General features: G+C 42.9%; 1 protein-coding gene across 9 annotated transcripts in view; it reads left to right on the top strand.

The window, feature by feature from the left end:
- Positions 1 to 1350: 1350 nt before the first annotated feature.
- PRELID2 (PRELI domain containing 2) overlaps positions 1351 to 15881 on the top strand; it is a 63864-nt gene continuing 49333 nt past the window's right edge. The window contains exons 1-5 of one of the 9 annotated variants that reach the window (XM_072826337.1): positions 1407 to 1548; positions 5105 to 5174; positions 6535 to 6623; positions 12298 to 12345; positions 13838 to 13895. In XM_072826337.1, the coding sequence (XP_072682438.1) occupies positions 13850 to 13895 (46 nt within the window). In that variant the 5' untranslated portion in view covers positions 1407 to 1548; positions 5105 to 5174; positions 6535 to 6623; positions 12298 to 12345; positions 13838 to 13849. Of the gene's footprint in view, positions 1549 to 3258; positions 3570 to 5104; positions 5244 to 6534; positions 6624 to 10872; positions 11015 to 12297; positions 12346 to 13837; positions 13896 to 15881 lie in introns of all 9 variants that reach the window. The other 8 variants (XM_072826334.1, XM_072826333.1, XM_072826335.1 and 5 more) reach the window with 8 other exon arrangements.

Raw genomic sequence — 15881 nt, 5'->3', positions numbered from 1 at the left:
GTTTTGGTTGTTTTTTAAAAGGAGAGCTGTTTGTTAACCATTTGCAAGCCCACTGCTGGATTCAGTGGACCGGTGGAGGGACTGGCCTTAAATTAAGCGCTGACAGTTCACTCACAGGAACAGGACAGAGGGCAGAGCATTTGCAGAAGCGGGTAGACAGACATGGTAGAGATAGGTTTCCTATTTAAGTAAGTGAAAAAGGAAGCAAGGTAGTCACCTGAGAACAGGCTGGGAAGGAAGCGTTGAGGGTTTGAGGTAAGAAGGCTATGGGACAGTGAATTACAGACATGTAGTTTGTGGGGTTTTTGGTTGTTGTTTGTTTTTGTTTTTTGTCCAGTGCCATCAAAAGGCCCGCTGAAGTTAGTGGCTATGAATTTAAAAGGAGGCCTGTTACAATGGGCATATATGTCTCCAGTCTCTTGCAGTGGTGGGAGTGAAGCACCGAGTAAGGAAGAGCTGGATTTATCCCGGCCTATGGTTTTGCAGCGCCAGTATGATTTTGTGTGTCTGTAGCAATCGAGATTATAAAATTATAAAGGTTAAAGTCACCAACCACCTCAGAGACCTTCCTCATTCATCCCAGCTAAAATCGGGCCCCACGTCCATAACTTTATAATCTGTTAGCCTGTTTGTTTCCCTACTTTGTTTATTGGATGTCCAACCACCGGGCTCACCCCTGTACCTGGCCGCAGGGACCATGCGTTATTTACTACTGAATGTGCAGTGCCTGCCCAGTGCTTGGCCCAGAGCAGATGCTCAGTGAGCAATGCGTTGAATGACCTATTGCATACACGGATTCCCTTGCTCCTTCTTGCAAAATTCGTACGGTCCAGGGAAAAGTACCCACATTCCCCTTTTCTCCCTGGCCCCGTGGTATTTCCACTTTGAGGAGCACAGGAATTTCCTTCACACGGTCGGCTACGCTAAGCCATGGCTCTTTACTTCCTGAACACTCCCAGCGCATGTGGGCAATTTTTACTGCACTTAGCGGCAGCTTCAAGCCTTTGAGACAGCTGCTCGGGTCGTGTGGGTCACGCAGTTGCCGACCTTCGTCACCCGGGCTCCGCAACGCGGAGGAGGGTTCTATTACAACTCCGGTTGCAGGCCGGGTGGTTTCGGTGTTTAGGATCGGTCGTCCGAGGGCCGCCGAGCGCGGGCTCGGGCAGGGCGACCACGGAGAAGCACCGCCGCCGAGGTCCGGCTGCGGCTGCGGCCCCGCCCCCTGCTCCCGGGCCCCGCCCCCGCCCCGCCCCCTGCCCCGCGGCCCCGCCCCCTGCCCCCGGGCCCCGCCCCGCGGCCCCGCCCCCCGCCTCCACTCCGCGGGCCGGGCCAGGGCGGGGTCGGGCGCCTGTCCGCGCCGCCGCGAGGACAATAAAGTTTCCGAAGTTTGAAAAGGGAAGGAAAACAACCCCCACGCCCCTTTGGCGGGTGTGGACGCTGCGGCCCGGGCACAGCCCGGCGCCCGGCGCGACGATGGGGGTCACGGTGGACGTGCACCAGGTGTACAAGTACCCCTTCGAGCAGGTGGTCGCCAGCTTCCTCCGCAAGGTACCCGCCGGCCCCGCGCGGCCCCGAACCCCGCCCCCGGCCCCCCGGTCCCCGGCCCGACCCCCCGGCCCCGGCCCACTCCCCCCATCCCCTCCCTCCGTCCCCGCTCCCCCGCGGAGCCCGCGCCCTGTCGCTAGCGCTGCGGGCTCCGCGTCGGGATGTGCGGGGCGGGGGGGGCGGTGCGGTGCGGGCGGATTTCCTCGAAGGCGGCCCAGGCCTCCCCGGGACGCGGTGCGGGGAAGGGCCCGTGCGCAGCACCAGGTTCACACGCTGCCGCGCGGTCGCGGGCAAGGTTCAGCTCTGGAGCTGGCTGGGGATGCTCCTGACTCGTCGATCTTTCTAGTACCTCGTGGACCCCCGCCTCCCCCCCCCCCCCGCCCGTGAAAGCCAGTGGGAGCCGCGGAAGCCGCCGCCCCTTGCCGTGCTACCTGCCACCTCGCTACTTTCTCTTTTATGAAAGGCTGTGGGACTTGGGGCAGGTGGCTTACCCCCTCTGTGCCCCAGTTTTGTGATGTGTGAAATGGGGGAAATGATGGTGCTAACGCAAAGGTTGGTTGTGAGGAATCCAGTGAGATCATTCGTGTGAGGTGCTGTTGTGCCTCCGAAACGTTCCCACAGTAGTTGGTGCTGCCGCAACCGCGCCCTAGGCCCAGCGTTCCGTGGCCCTCCCGACCCCAGGGGCGCCTGCTAGGCCTGTGCTCCTGGTAGTAGAACAGGAAGTCTGAGACCTGGAGACTCCTGGACTGTACTCTGTCTCTGCCTTTAGTTACTTCATTTGGTCAAGGGTCCTATCTTCAGACCTCGGTTTCTGCATCTAAGATAAGAGTATTGTATCAGATGCTTTTTCAAAGCTGGTTCCCCTTCAGCTTTGACGTTTTTAAGCAAGATTTTCCAGGATTGTAGTGTTGCCTTCGGTAGCAGCCCCCACGCCATACACTCCATATGCAACACAGAGATGCTGGGAGAGGAAGTTAATTTTTTAAATAAGACCTGACCTCCATTAGAGGAGGTGATGCAGTTGAGGACTTAGGTCACAAGGAGTGATTTAGGACGCTGGTTAACATGGTGTCACCAGAGAGGCCCCCCCGCCCTTTTTTTTTTCTCAGGAGAATGTCAACTTGCTGATACTGTTCATGGACCTTCAGTAACTAGAATAGTGCCCACCATCTAGTAGGTGCTCAGTAAAACATCTGGCAAATGATGAGTGAATAAACCAATGAAAGCATGAATTGTGATTCTGCTGGAGTCTTTGCCTTAGGCCAGACCTCTGGGCCCAGATGAGAAACAGTCAGCACTCTATTTTTTATTAGGATTGGCAGTCTGGAGTGTGGATTCTCTAATGCCACTGTTCCCTTGGAATGCCATTCTGGATCATTCTTATCAAGAGCTGGGTGCTAGTGCCCAACAGAAAGACCCTCTTCTCATGAAGCTGATGGTCTCTAGTGGGTGAGACTGATGTTAATATAGGAACAACTAATGAACACATACTTCACATTGATGACGTGTATTTACACAGAAAATTCATATTGCTGGGACCAAATAGAGCAGGGAAGGTCTGCTGAAGTCCTGCCAGGGTAGCCATTAAGAAAGGCTTTCTCAAAAAAGTGGCCTTTGTGAGATGATGGCTGAAGTGTGAATAGGAATTTCTTAGGGAGGAACTGAGGGGGAGGAACTGCTTTTGTACATTATCATGTTTATGCCTTCCAACAGGTGCAGGAAGGAATTAGGACCGATTTCCATTTCACTGCCTAGAGAAACTGAGGCTCAGAGAAGTTGAAGCAACTTTTCCAAGTTCCTGCAGTCAGCATTTGGGAGAGCCAGGATTTCAGCACATCTGAATCCAAAGTCTAAACTCCTAGTCCCCAGGCAGTGCTGCCTGCCACATTATAGGCCCTCAGAGGATTATTGAGGGGGAAAAAAATGTTCCAGCATCATCTTTGCTTTGCTCTGTGTCCAGTCTCAGTTTTTTTTTCCTCTAGTGTCTAAGAGTTTATTCATCTTGGTGGACCTGTTTGCCTCATGTAAGGGCATAGTGTAGATGTGTGGTAATGTGAGAAAATCCAGTGTTTCAGTTTTCTGTTGCTATGTAACAAATCACCCCTGTGATTTAGCTGATGAAAGCAATCAGCTAAGACTTGGGAGGCTCAGGCTTCTGTGGGTTGACTGGGTTCAGCTGGGTGGTTTTTGTGTGCTGTGTGTTATAGCTGAGGTCACTTATATAGCTGCGTGCAGTAACAATGTGTAAGAATTATTATAAAATACTTGGCAAAGTGCCTGGTATGTAGTAAGTAGGATATTTTGGAAGGCAGGGCTAGGGAAAGAACATTTTCAGAAAAGGCTTGGCAATGGGACAATGTGAACAGTATGGATGACACTACACATCCAAAGCAATGCCTCAGAGGGACTATGTGAGTCAATAAATTATGAGATGTCAGTGAATCCACTTGCTGTGAGAATTTTCACCTTCCATTACTTGAATCCCTGCGTTGGAAGTCAGTAGATCTGGATGCCTCTCATTGTGCTTTCCTCATTAAAAAGCAGTCTGTGCCCTTGTGCAAATTAGAAAGGGGCCTCATCTAGGTGGTTGACTCCACAAGCTTACAGTATATGGGGCTATTGGAAAGGAAACTGGGCTGTTCATGCAAATTAGCAAGAGGGGTTGTTAGCCAATCAGGCCCTTGGGCCAAGCCATGGAAATGAAGGCTGAGCAAGAATTCCAGGCAAAGCCTCATCAGGACATAATGCTCCAGTGCAGGGGAGGCAGGCCAGAGTCTGGAGTCTGGCTCCCCAAGGAGAGGTCTGGGAGGGTTTGAAGGAGGCTTAAGCTGAAAAGGGATGACATCTAAACATGTAGGCTTGGGGATTTTTTGGTGCTTGCACACTTAAAGATCAGTGCTTCCTGCTTCTTGAATTGCATGTCTAATTTAGCCTGTTAAATCTCACACCTGGACGTGGTTTTTAGTATTATAATGAAGGGAAAAGCCAGTGAAAGGTCATAAATGGGGCCCATCTTGGCTCAAATTGATCCAGTTTTCGCAGCTGAGCAACCCTCTTAGGTGCTGTAGGGTTAGCACAGTGTCTGAAGTGGATCAGATCGGTTGAAAACTGGGGGGGTGGGGGGGTTTGTTTGGAGCTTGTGGCTCTGACATCTGGCCTTAGTTTCTGATGGCAAGCAGCACCTGCCGGAAGGACTTGAAAACTGGGTTATTGTGATTTGTTAGCCTGGGTGTGGGGACCAAAGTCCCATCCCTGCTCTGTCTCAGCACTCCTTCCGCTACGTGGTTGTAGCCATGTGTCCCCAAGTCTGCTTGACTAGAAGACCTTATGCAGTGAGCAACAACCATAACTGTGTATGACAACCCTACTGTCTTAATTTTGTATCTGTGAAATAATAGTGCCGTGTACCTCACCTGTCTCCCCGGATTATTGTGAGGATCAAATGTGTAATAGTTTGACAAGCATAAGCTTTTTTGTAAGTGTAAGGTAGTAAGAACGATCTTTGTGGCTAAATATACTTTTATTTTTCTCTTAGTCTTTATGTATCTTTTTTTCAAAGGAAGGCACTTGGCAGAAGGGACAATCATTTGAGGATCTCTGGGAAGCATTTAATCTGATTTTGCACAATGGTATGTTTGAAGCTGCTTCGCACTGAGGATGTTCTATTTTAAATAGCGTCTACTGATCTCCGCCTTTTGGTATGTTAGGACTTGCCTTCCAAGTTATTATATACTACTATTTTTAAAACCTGAGGAATGTTTGCTCTTCTTACACCTGCCTGTTGGATACCACAGGCAAAATATTAGCTACATGCTTTCAAAGCTAAGTGGCACCTTGAAAACAAACACCACAGAACTCTTTGTTCATGGAATATAGTGTTTCTCAATGAACCCTTCATGGAGGAATGCTCTGAAACCCAAAATGGTTTATTCATCAGATGTTAAACTGTAGTTTCCATGCACTATATTGTAAGTGCACCTGACAGTGCATTTAGGTTTCTTTCTTTGTGTGACTCGTAGCTTTCCAGCTCTTAACACGTACAGCTGTTTCCTTCCTTTTACTTCAAACCACCTACAAAGAGCACACAAAGTTGCATGGATGAAGGTAGCAGTCTAGAAGCTCACTCGGGCTCTAGAAACTCAAGCTCACGTGGATCTGTTTACTGGGCTTGCATTCATGAGCTAGATTCAAACACTACTCCAGTTTTCTCTACCTAAAACTGAAAAGTCATTAAAACGGAGCCCAGAGGGCCATTGTGTTGACTGGATGTCTGTTTCTTCTCAAATGAGGCCAGAGAAATTAAGAGCTTTTCAGTGTTACTACAGAGTTGTTCAGGTTGATTTTCTTTCTGTGCCATAGGCAAGAATCATTGTGAATAAAATGTAAGCTTCATGGGCAGAGATCTTTGATTTGTTCCTGATGCATCCCAAGCACCCAAAGAGATCCTGGAGCATAGTAGGTGCTCAGCAAATCCTTACAGTGTGAATGAATGAAATATACTGCTCTGGAGTGTAGCCCTGTGTAATTTCAGACTGAAGTTCGTGTGGGCTGCAGTTGCATGTCCTTACTTGAGGTACTATAGTAAAATGGACAGATTTAAATAATTTCTTTGCTTCAACACAGTGGCCTCAGGTTTTTATTTATTCTATCAGGAGCCTGATGTACCGAACAAAATGGTTGGAGTGTTGACCCTTAAACTCATAAAGGCGATTTATGAATGGCTATTTCCATTTAGAGTAGCAAGTTGATTGGGTAATTAATAATGTTTCTGTTTCTGATCCTCTCTTTTTTTTTTCCCCTTGCGAATCTGCCCCTTATTTGTGGAGAACATCTCTTTCTGAAAAGCTCCTGCATATGGGGGTGAACCCATATTTCCCAAATAAATGATCTGACAAATGATAATAGGGCTAGTTTAACATAATGGTTATTTATCTTTTTCCTTACACTGTAATAGTCTTTCTTTTATCTTCCTATCTTCAATCCTACTAGAAGATTAGGTTCGACATGAAGCAGAATGGTGCAAGCAGGAAGAGCACGGGCTCTGACATCAGACGGGGGGCCGGAGCGCTTCTAGCTGTGTGAGTTTGGGCAAGTCAGTTCTTTTTCTATGCCTTAGGCTCCTCATCTGCAGAGTAATATAGTAGTAACTGTCTTCTGGAATTGTTTGGGGGAAATTAAGTGGATAACCCACAGAATTGCATGTCCGCACACAGTAGGTGCTTTAAAGTACTTGTTAAAAATCTTGAGAGTCATCCTAACAATAATAATTTCTCACATTTATTTTATGAACCTAAAAATAAAAAGCTGAGAGAAGTAGTCTGCATACATCTTTACCAACTTGGAGTAATAAACAGAAGAAAGAGCATGAATAATGGTGCACATTTAAATTATGACTTATTTTTTAAATGTTATTTAAATGATGTTAAAGGGTACTTAGACACTTATCTAATGGTGGTTGTGGCTTAATCAGTTTATGAAAGGTAGGGCCAGTTTTTTTTTAATATATATATTTTAATTTATTCATAAAAGACACACAGAGGCAGAGGGAGAAGCTGGTTCCCTGCAGGGAGCCTGATGCGGGACTCAATCCCAGGACCCTGGGATCACACCCTAATCCAAAGGCAGATGCTCAATCACTGAGCCACCCAGGCATCCTGGTAGGGCAAGGTTTTTAACTACCAAAGTACTAACAGGAAAATTTTCATAAGTCTACTAATGGACATTTGTCATAAGTCTGTTTATCATTTTGCTCCTGGAAGAAGGAAGAGGTAAATAAAACATGGCCCAGCCTTCAGGGAGCTCACTGTCAAGGGGACAGAGAGAAATATGTTAATTTTTATGATAAATGCTTTCTCAGGGGCATGTTATAGACATAGAGTGTGGGGCAAGGTTCATATTTTTTTTATAAGGTTTTAAGTAATCTCTACCCCATGGTGGAGCTCAAATTCACGACCATGAGATCTAGAGTCACTTGCTTCAATGACTCAGCCAGGCACCCCATATTTTAATTACAAATATATGAGAGCTTTTAGAGTATTTAGAAAGGGGTTATTGCCTTCTTAAAAAAGTAAATATTCTTTCTAGTACTCCTCCTTCTCTGACGTGATGCCTTCCCTAATGCTAGTAGAGAGGGATGTGTCAGGAGCTCTTGTCACACAGACTCTGAATTGGTAAAGCATGAGCGTGTGGAGTTTTACTATTCTGGAAAAAAATGTCTTCTAATAATTTTTAGATTTATAAATTAAGTATATTTGGTTTGCAGGAGGATACTAGGAGTATACTTAATGCCACACCACAGTAAATTGCAAGATAAAAGCTGAAGTTCTGAAACTAAGTCTTTAAAAATGTTGATTTCATTCTTCAGAGGCAAAAAACCGCTACTATTTATTGAGAACTTGCAAGGTGCTAAGGTGTTAAGTTGTTACACTTTACATAAAATTATTCCCTTTAATTTCTATAATAGCTCTTTGAGAGGAGTTTTTTTCCCCTATAATTTTACAGATGAAGAAACTAAGGCAGGCTGAAATTGAAATAATTGGGGGGCACCTGGGTGGCTCAGTTGCTGAGCATCTGCCTTTGGCTCAGATCGTGATCCTGGGGTCCTGGAATTGAGTCCTACACCAGGCTTTCCACAGGGTCCCTGCTTCTCCCTCTGCGTCTCTCTGTGTCTCTCATAAATAAATAAATAAAAAATTTAAAAATAAAATAAAATAATTTGCCGAAGACTCCCACAGATGGACTTCAGACTGAGGGCTCTGGGATTCTAAAACTTATTCTGTTCTCAGCACTCTTTATTGTCATTTTCATTTTGTTTTTCAGTTCTTAACTTTGAGAAATGCAGTTGACCCTAAACAGCATGGCATTTGTGTCCTTTTGACCCCCCCTGAAGACTTAACAATGAGTAGCCTGCTATTGGCTGAAGCCTTGCTGATGATTGATTAACACATATCTTATATATATTGTGTAATGTATTTTGATGGTAGGAAAGCTAGAGGGAAAAATATTAAGAAAATCATAAGGAAGAGAAAATGCATCACAATACAGTACTGTATTGAAAAAAATCCACATGGAAGAGGACCCACGCAGTTCAAACCTATGTTGTTCAAGGGTCAACAGTAATCTGACTTATAAAATGTTGCAAAACAGACAAAGAATTCGAGAATATCCTTTACCCAGCTTTCCTGAACCACTGTATAATTTTAAAAACCAGGGAATTAGCATTGATACAATGTGAATTTGTCATTGACCTTATTCAAATTTGGCAGTAGTCCACTAATACCATTTTTCTAGTCTAGGAGTCAGTCCAGGATCCCACACTGCATTTAGTTGTCATGTCTTTTTGTCTTTGTCTCTTCCAATACGGGACAGTTCCTTTCTCCTTTTTTTTTTTTTTTTTGGTCTTTCTGGACCACGGTACTTTTGAAGGGAACTGGTCAGTTATTCTGTAGACTTTGTGTCTTTAAATGCATTTGGTTTATGTTCGCATTTAACATTGAGCTTGTAGGTTTTCCTTTGTGTCATAATTATGACAGGAGCTGCCTCCTTTAAAAAACATTATGTCATTGCCAATTATTAGGACTTTTTTTTTTTTTTTAAGATTTTATTTATTTATTCATGAGAGACACAGGCAGCGGGAGAAGCAGGCTTCCTGTGGGAAGCCTGATGTGGGATTTGATCCTAGGACTCCGGGATTATGCCCTAAGCCGAAGGCAGATGCTCAACCACTGAGCCACCTAGGGGCCCCTATTAGTACATTTTTGAATGAATAAGGGTGATGTGACATTGTTGGCCTTGTCCCAGCCAGAAGGGCTTTGAATATCCTCTGATGGTCCACCTCCCTGGCTTCATAGATGCAGCATCATCTGTATGTCTTGGCTCCTTGTCCTTTGTTCTTTCTACTTCATCCTCCCACTGGTCTGAAAGGCTAGGGAACAAGTATTCAAAATTTATTGACTTATATATGTTTTGTCCTGGATCATTGAAATTTTGATTAATCAAGGATTCATTTGATCTTGGTATAAAATCAACTTTGCTTTCCTCTAAGGTATGCTATTGCATGTAGCTCATAAATTTGGCACAATCCATAGTGATTTCTTGGTGTAGTTAAAGGCCACATCTCTTTTCAGCAGCTCCACCCATGCACATGCATGTTTAAAAATAGCCTGAGGAACAAAGATTCTCGTAGTGCTTATAAAACAGAAATATTAACTTACAGATTTATTTTAGGTCCTTTGGCCTTTGTAGGACTAATTGTACAGATCTGTCAGCTCAGGTGCTTCCTTGTGCACTCTTCGATAATGCCATTTGGAAGTTGGTAAACACGGGCTCCTTTGGAAGCCATTGACTCTTTTTTGGGGGATGGGTATTATAAAAGGCAGGCATTGACTTCTGAGCTTTTTGGCAAGTTGATATTTTAAAAACTCTTCACTCTTAAGAGTAGGCCTTGTAAAAGCTTGATATTTTTCCCTTGTAAATAGGGAAGGTAACTATCTTCATAAAGCTCCTCCCACAAATATATTGACTTATTTCTGTAATTAGATGGACTCAATTTCTTGGCCTCTCACTTGTCCTAGCTCTCTGTTTGTCTTAATGTATATTTTCCTTTTTATATGATATTTTGTAATTTGGGGCCTCTTTACCTTTCGTTTATTTATTTAGGTCTCTTTTAATATGTAAAATGTAAATGAAAGCAGGGTAACGTCATCATTGTAGAGGAGTCTACATTTTACCCTTGTTAGATATTTGCAACAGATTTATATCTTGGGGAGCAAAAAATGAGTTCATTTATACATTCTGTAAGGAAGTAAAATAATCAGTAAGTTCAAAATGAAGTCGAATATACCTTGGAAAATCCCTCAAGTCCCTCAGTATATATGGCACACGTTGTGAATATACATGGCTCTATGTAGTGATTCTTATGCTGCTACAGTTTGTGATTCACTGAGCCAGGTCCAGGGACAGCAAGCATTTTGACAGATAATCTGGGTATTTAGACCACTTTGTTTGTTTCTGTGAGAGTTCCTAGTGTGGAGGGGGATTGAAAATCTGTGTGACCCTGCTTGTGTGCAGTCTTGATACCATTTCTGTTTTTAGCTTAGCGCAGACACCTTATCTTAATAGTTAGTAGTTAATAGGTTTACTCCTTTGGTGGAGTACTAAATGAGAGTACTAAATAAATGCATGTGAGGACCTCTAACACCTGGTGCAGGAGATCAGTGGATATAAGTCTTTGATGGTCTGATCCTGACCTAGCTTGGTCTTTCCATTGTCACACTATGTTTGAAAAGGTGTTCAGAGAAACCTGTCCACTGCTTCTTGTCTTCTCAGATCCACATTCCTGGTGATCACCCTCCCTGAGAGCCTTCCCTCTCAATCCCTCATTTTCTGACTTTAGAAAAAGGTTTCTGAATTAAATCATGAATATTGAAGTTACCACAAGATGGCATCAGATCATTTCAAGTAATATCAGGTAGGGGGAGCCTCTGCACAATAAATCTTTAATTTAAAAAAATTAGAATGTATGCCTTTCATGTCATGTTATTTAGCTATTATAAACAGACCTCTTATTTCTTTTCTCATTCTCATGTGGAAACATGAGGCTTGTGTCTATTCAACTCCCAAAAGTAGTTGGGTAGGAAAATGATTTGAATCATGCAGATGATTTGACTATAGTGAATGGTTCACTATAGTCAAATCACTATAGTCAAATCACTATAGTCAAATGAAGGCTAAAACCTTCATTTTTCTTATTATTTACAAGCATTGGCTAGTGGGAGACCCTTAGATATTTTACAGTGATCCCTCTCCACAATTTCCCGTCTCCCTATTATCCTTTAGTCGGACTTATTTTCTCCTGACATGTTTATTTTTTTGTTTGTTTCCCCAACTAACATGTAAACTCTGTAAGAGGCTACAGTTTGGTTTGTCTCATTACTATATCCTCAGTGCCTTGAACAGTGCCTGGGCATGGTAGGTACTCAAAACCTCTTAAGCGAAGAATGAATACAAAAGTTTCAGTATTGTTTCAATCAATGCCCTTTGGCTTAATAAGCAAATCTTAAAATTATGTAAAAGTGTGAAGTTTCTGAGTTTATATTCTTCAGGAATTTCACTGATAACTTAGTGAAGTAATCAGAACTTGAAAGCTTTTATCACTATCCTTCTCTGGTGATTACATTTCAGATCTCTTCCATAATTTAGTTCAGTAATCTAACTACAACTTACAGTATATTTGTAATACTCAGTCAGGAAATATTGATGAATATGAAATGAGCAACCTAGGACTAGTAAAGGAAATAGTTCATTTTACCATAGAATGAAAGTTTTTATTCTCTCTCTCTCTCTCTCTCTCTCTCTCTCGCTCTCACACACACACACACACACACACACACTCACACACTTCAGGGGATCTGTGTGAGGCTGGGAAATCTTCCTTGCTTCTATTGAGGCCCCTTGCCAAGTAGCAGAGTAGCTAAACCTGGCCCTCTCTAGCAGACATTATCTGAAGGGTAAACTTCAAGAAAGCAGTCATCATAATTTTGAGCATTTTTTTTTCTGGAGCAAAAATGAATGAATGAATGAATGAATGAATGAATGAATGAATGAATGAATGAATACCTGAAAATCCATTTTGTGATTAGTTCTCAAGATTGCAATCGCCAGAATGGAAATGTGAATGACAGAGTTTCTGGCCTGGGGCATGATGAAGTGTCAAGACTTCTTGAAGACTGACCATCTGTGCTCTCTTCACAGATGGGTCCCCAAGCAAAGTGAAGTTTATTTTCCAGATCAACCCCTGAGGTCAGCGAGGTTCATCTTCCTAATCATTCGTTCAGCAAAAATTAACTGAGTGCTTACTATGTGCCACCCACTGTGCTATGGTAGAGATATGGGAGTCACTGAAATAGATCATATTCCTATTCTAACAGAACCTGTGCTCTAATCCAGTGTCCTTTGGGGCCCTAGATATTTTTAATATGTGTGAAAGTAGTGGACCCTTTTCTCTGAAGATCAACTGGTTAGCCAACCTCTCTCTCACATACGCACACACACGTGCATGCATACTGGTAGCTGAGTTGGGGGAGACCCACACTCCCTGAATCGCATTTACCACTTCCTTGGGTTCCAAAGACTTGAAGCTCAAGTTCACCGAGTGGAGAGCCCCTCCTCTCCTGCTCCTCAGCCTGTTGACTGCTTTTACTCCCCCTTAACACTTCCTGATGTCTTGGACAAGACTTTCCTGTCATTTTCTTTTCAGGTTTGGTCACACGATATAGCAGTGTAAACCTCTGGACAAAGAGCCCAAGGGGTGCTCAGCAGGCTTGGATCAGGGCCCCCCTTGTCCTATGGCTTTCAGGAAGTCACTTCCATGCAAGAGAAAGGATTGGATTTGAGTAATTCTGAGGTGATTTAAGGGTAGTTTAGGTAGACAGGCTTAGAATGCAATAGAAAACATCTATGGGTAAGTTACAGTCTCAGTGCTCTTTAGCTGGGTGATTTTGCACAAATTACTTAGCTTATCCAGGCCTTGTTTTTCCCGTGTGAAACAGAAAAAGCAGCATATACCTCATGGTATTAATTTGAGAATTAAACTGAAATAATATAATGTAAACTGCCTAAGACAAAAATGGTAGCTTTTTTTCAGCCTTGTTCTATCCAAATCGTCTTTCAGGGGAATTAGTAGATAAACGATTTATTGAGCACCTGGAGTAGACTGCTTCTGTAATTGTTCTCCTCTGATGCCAACCCAGCTGCCAGGAGATGGTATACAATCATAGCGAAAGGTTCACTTTGTTTTAGGCCTGTTTTAATTTCACGGCTCTGCCACTGACTAGCTGGGTGATCCTAGACTCTGTGATCTTTATTCAGTTTCCATTTCTGACAGATGAGACAATGATAACATGTGACCCAGTCACAGCAGAGAGGCTGCTTGGGGAGTTAAACAGGAGTGTGTAAGTAAATAAAGCATGTAGCACAGTGTGTGGCATAAAGGACACTCTTCATTTATGTAAGGCTGGTTCCAAAATTAACCTATTTTAACCTTACCCTCCCTCCTCTGGCCAGGGTTAGGTTGGATCTCAAGAAGGTTTTCCCTGGATTTATACAGGTCCAGTTGATGATAGCTTCCTGCTTATCTAGGCCCAAGTAGTAAAGTGAAGAGCCTTGATTAAAAACTGGCCTTAGAAGTTGCTTGGAAAATATGTACTGTTCCTGCAAATAACTCTGGTTTCTGGGAAAGAATTCACTTTGGTAAAAGATGAATGCTAATTCTTCTTTATGTGTTTTCATTTAGTATCCCAACCCCATGGATAAAAATGTCATCTCTGTAAAAATTGTGGAGGAGAAAAGAGGTAAGTTCTCTGAATATACCTCACTTCAGTGATGATCATTAAGTGATACTGATTTTTGTACAGGTGTTTGTGTGTGTGTGTAATCTGTTCCTTTTTTTAAAAAAAGATTTTATTTATTTATTCGTGAGAGACAGAGAGGCAGCGACACAGGCAGAGGGAGAAGCAGGCTCCCTGTAGGGAGCCCAATGTGGGACTCAATCCCAGGACCCCGGGGTCACGACCTGAGCCAGAGGCAGATGCTCAACCACTGAGCCACTCAGGTGCCCCTGGCCTTTTACTTTCTAGACAGGTGTATGAACAGGTGTATTTCTGTATTTGAAGTAAGAAAAGAGTACCCAGCATTTACAGCAGCAGAGGGCTTGCTTAATATGGTCATGTCATTCTCTCAATTAATAACTGATGATAAGAGTAACAGCTAACATTTCTGAGCAGTTAATAGGTGCTAGGCATTCTCATTTTTATTAACTCATTTAATTCAGACTAATGTATGGTTTGTGTATTATTGTTATGACTCCCATTTAATGTTTGAAGAAACCAAGAAACAGGTTAAATAAATTGCCCAAGATCACATGGCTGTGTCCGTATAATATATTCATATATTATTTTATAGATGGTAAAATAGTTGTGATTAGTAGCATGTCTATAAAATGCGACCATAAAGTAATTTGATTATGGAATCATAACTGTACTTGATATTATGGTTCCATATTGACCAGAGCAGGGGTTGACAAACTGTACTTGTCCTGCTTGATGTTGTGAATAAAATTTTATTGGCATACAACCATGCCCCCTTGTTTATATATTATCTATGGCTTCTTCCTTGCAACAATAGTGGAGTTGAGTTGTTGTGACAAAACTGTATGGCCCATAGGACCTAAAATATGTACCATATGGCCTTCACAGGAAATGTTTACTTATTCCTGAACTAGAATATAGGAGTCCTCACTGCTCACTGTCATTTGTGTCTCACTGGATACATTTTCACTGGTCTTGCTTGGACTTGAGAACTGGACCTTCTTGCAGGAGCTCTAGTGATGCACAGAATCAGTGTATGAACCTTTGGAGACATGCAAACCCACTTTTGACATGCTCTTCAGCCTCCTGAGAAAACATGAGTGCCACTGTTCATTATGTGATTATAAAGTCTTGTCTGTCCTTGGTGAACACAAAACTGTCTTTTGCTTGTGAGGGTCTTTTCTTCATGCCCATAATTCTATAAAATATATTTTAAAAAAGATTTTTTTCATGTATTTGCTCTCTGTGGGAGAAATGTGTTGACATCAGAGAAATCTTGTTTTAAGCCCTGATTTTGTTATTACCTGCATGACCTGACTTCTTGAAGGCTCAGGTTTTTCATTTATTAAATGGGAAAATAAGAATAATCCTGCTCTAGGTTGTTGTGAAGATCACATGAACAATGTGCACATTCCACAGTGGTATAGAAACATTAATTATGATTTCTGCCATTGGTAGGGGCATCTTTCTCTGTAGGAGTGGCTAATCCATTTTAAGTATGTGTGCCACAAACATTGGATGGGATGGCTAAAGAATGCCCGTGAGCAAGGAGATGAACCCGCTTCTACCCTGTCAGTGGCTTCTGGGTGTTTGTACCAACATTCAATGCTACTCTAGCCAGAGCTTTGAGAAGCCCTATAGGAGCTTGGCTGAGTCACAGTAATTTCCAGGGCAAAAGATAAAACTTGAAAGGCTTTTTTTTTTTTTTTTTCCTCTGAACTGATCTCCCTTTTTCTTAATTCTTATTTATTTATATGTATATCATGGATGCTATTCTGAAAACTTTGTTCCAAAACAGAGTAGTGCCAGTCACAGGGAATCTGCTTCCCTTTAAGTAAAGAGTGTGACTAGTATAATTCATTATAGATTAAAATTTTGTAGCCAGAAGCCTGTGCTTGAAAAAATGGTTGGTGCAGAAAGTAGCAGAATCAGATTCTCCGGTTTTTTGTTAAAACGTTCTGTTTGTTGGAA

The sequence above is a fragment of the Canis lupus genome, chromosome 5 (assembly GCF_048164855.1).
Source record: "Canis lupus baileyi chromosome 5, mCanLup2.hap1, whole genome shotgun sequence".
NCBI lineage: Eukaryota > Metazoa > Chordata > Mammalia > Carnivora > Canidae > Canis > Canis lupus.
Note: the sequence above shows the minus strand (reverse complement) of the source record. Positions and strands in the feature narration are given on the sequence as shown.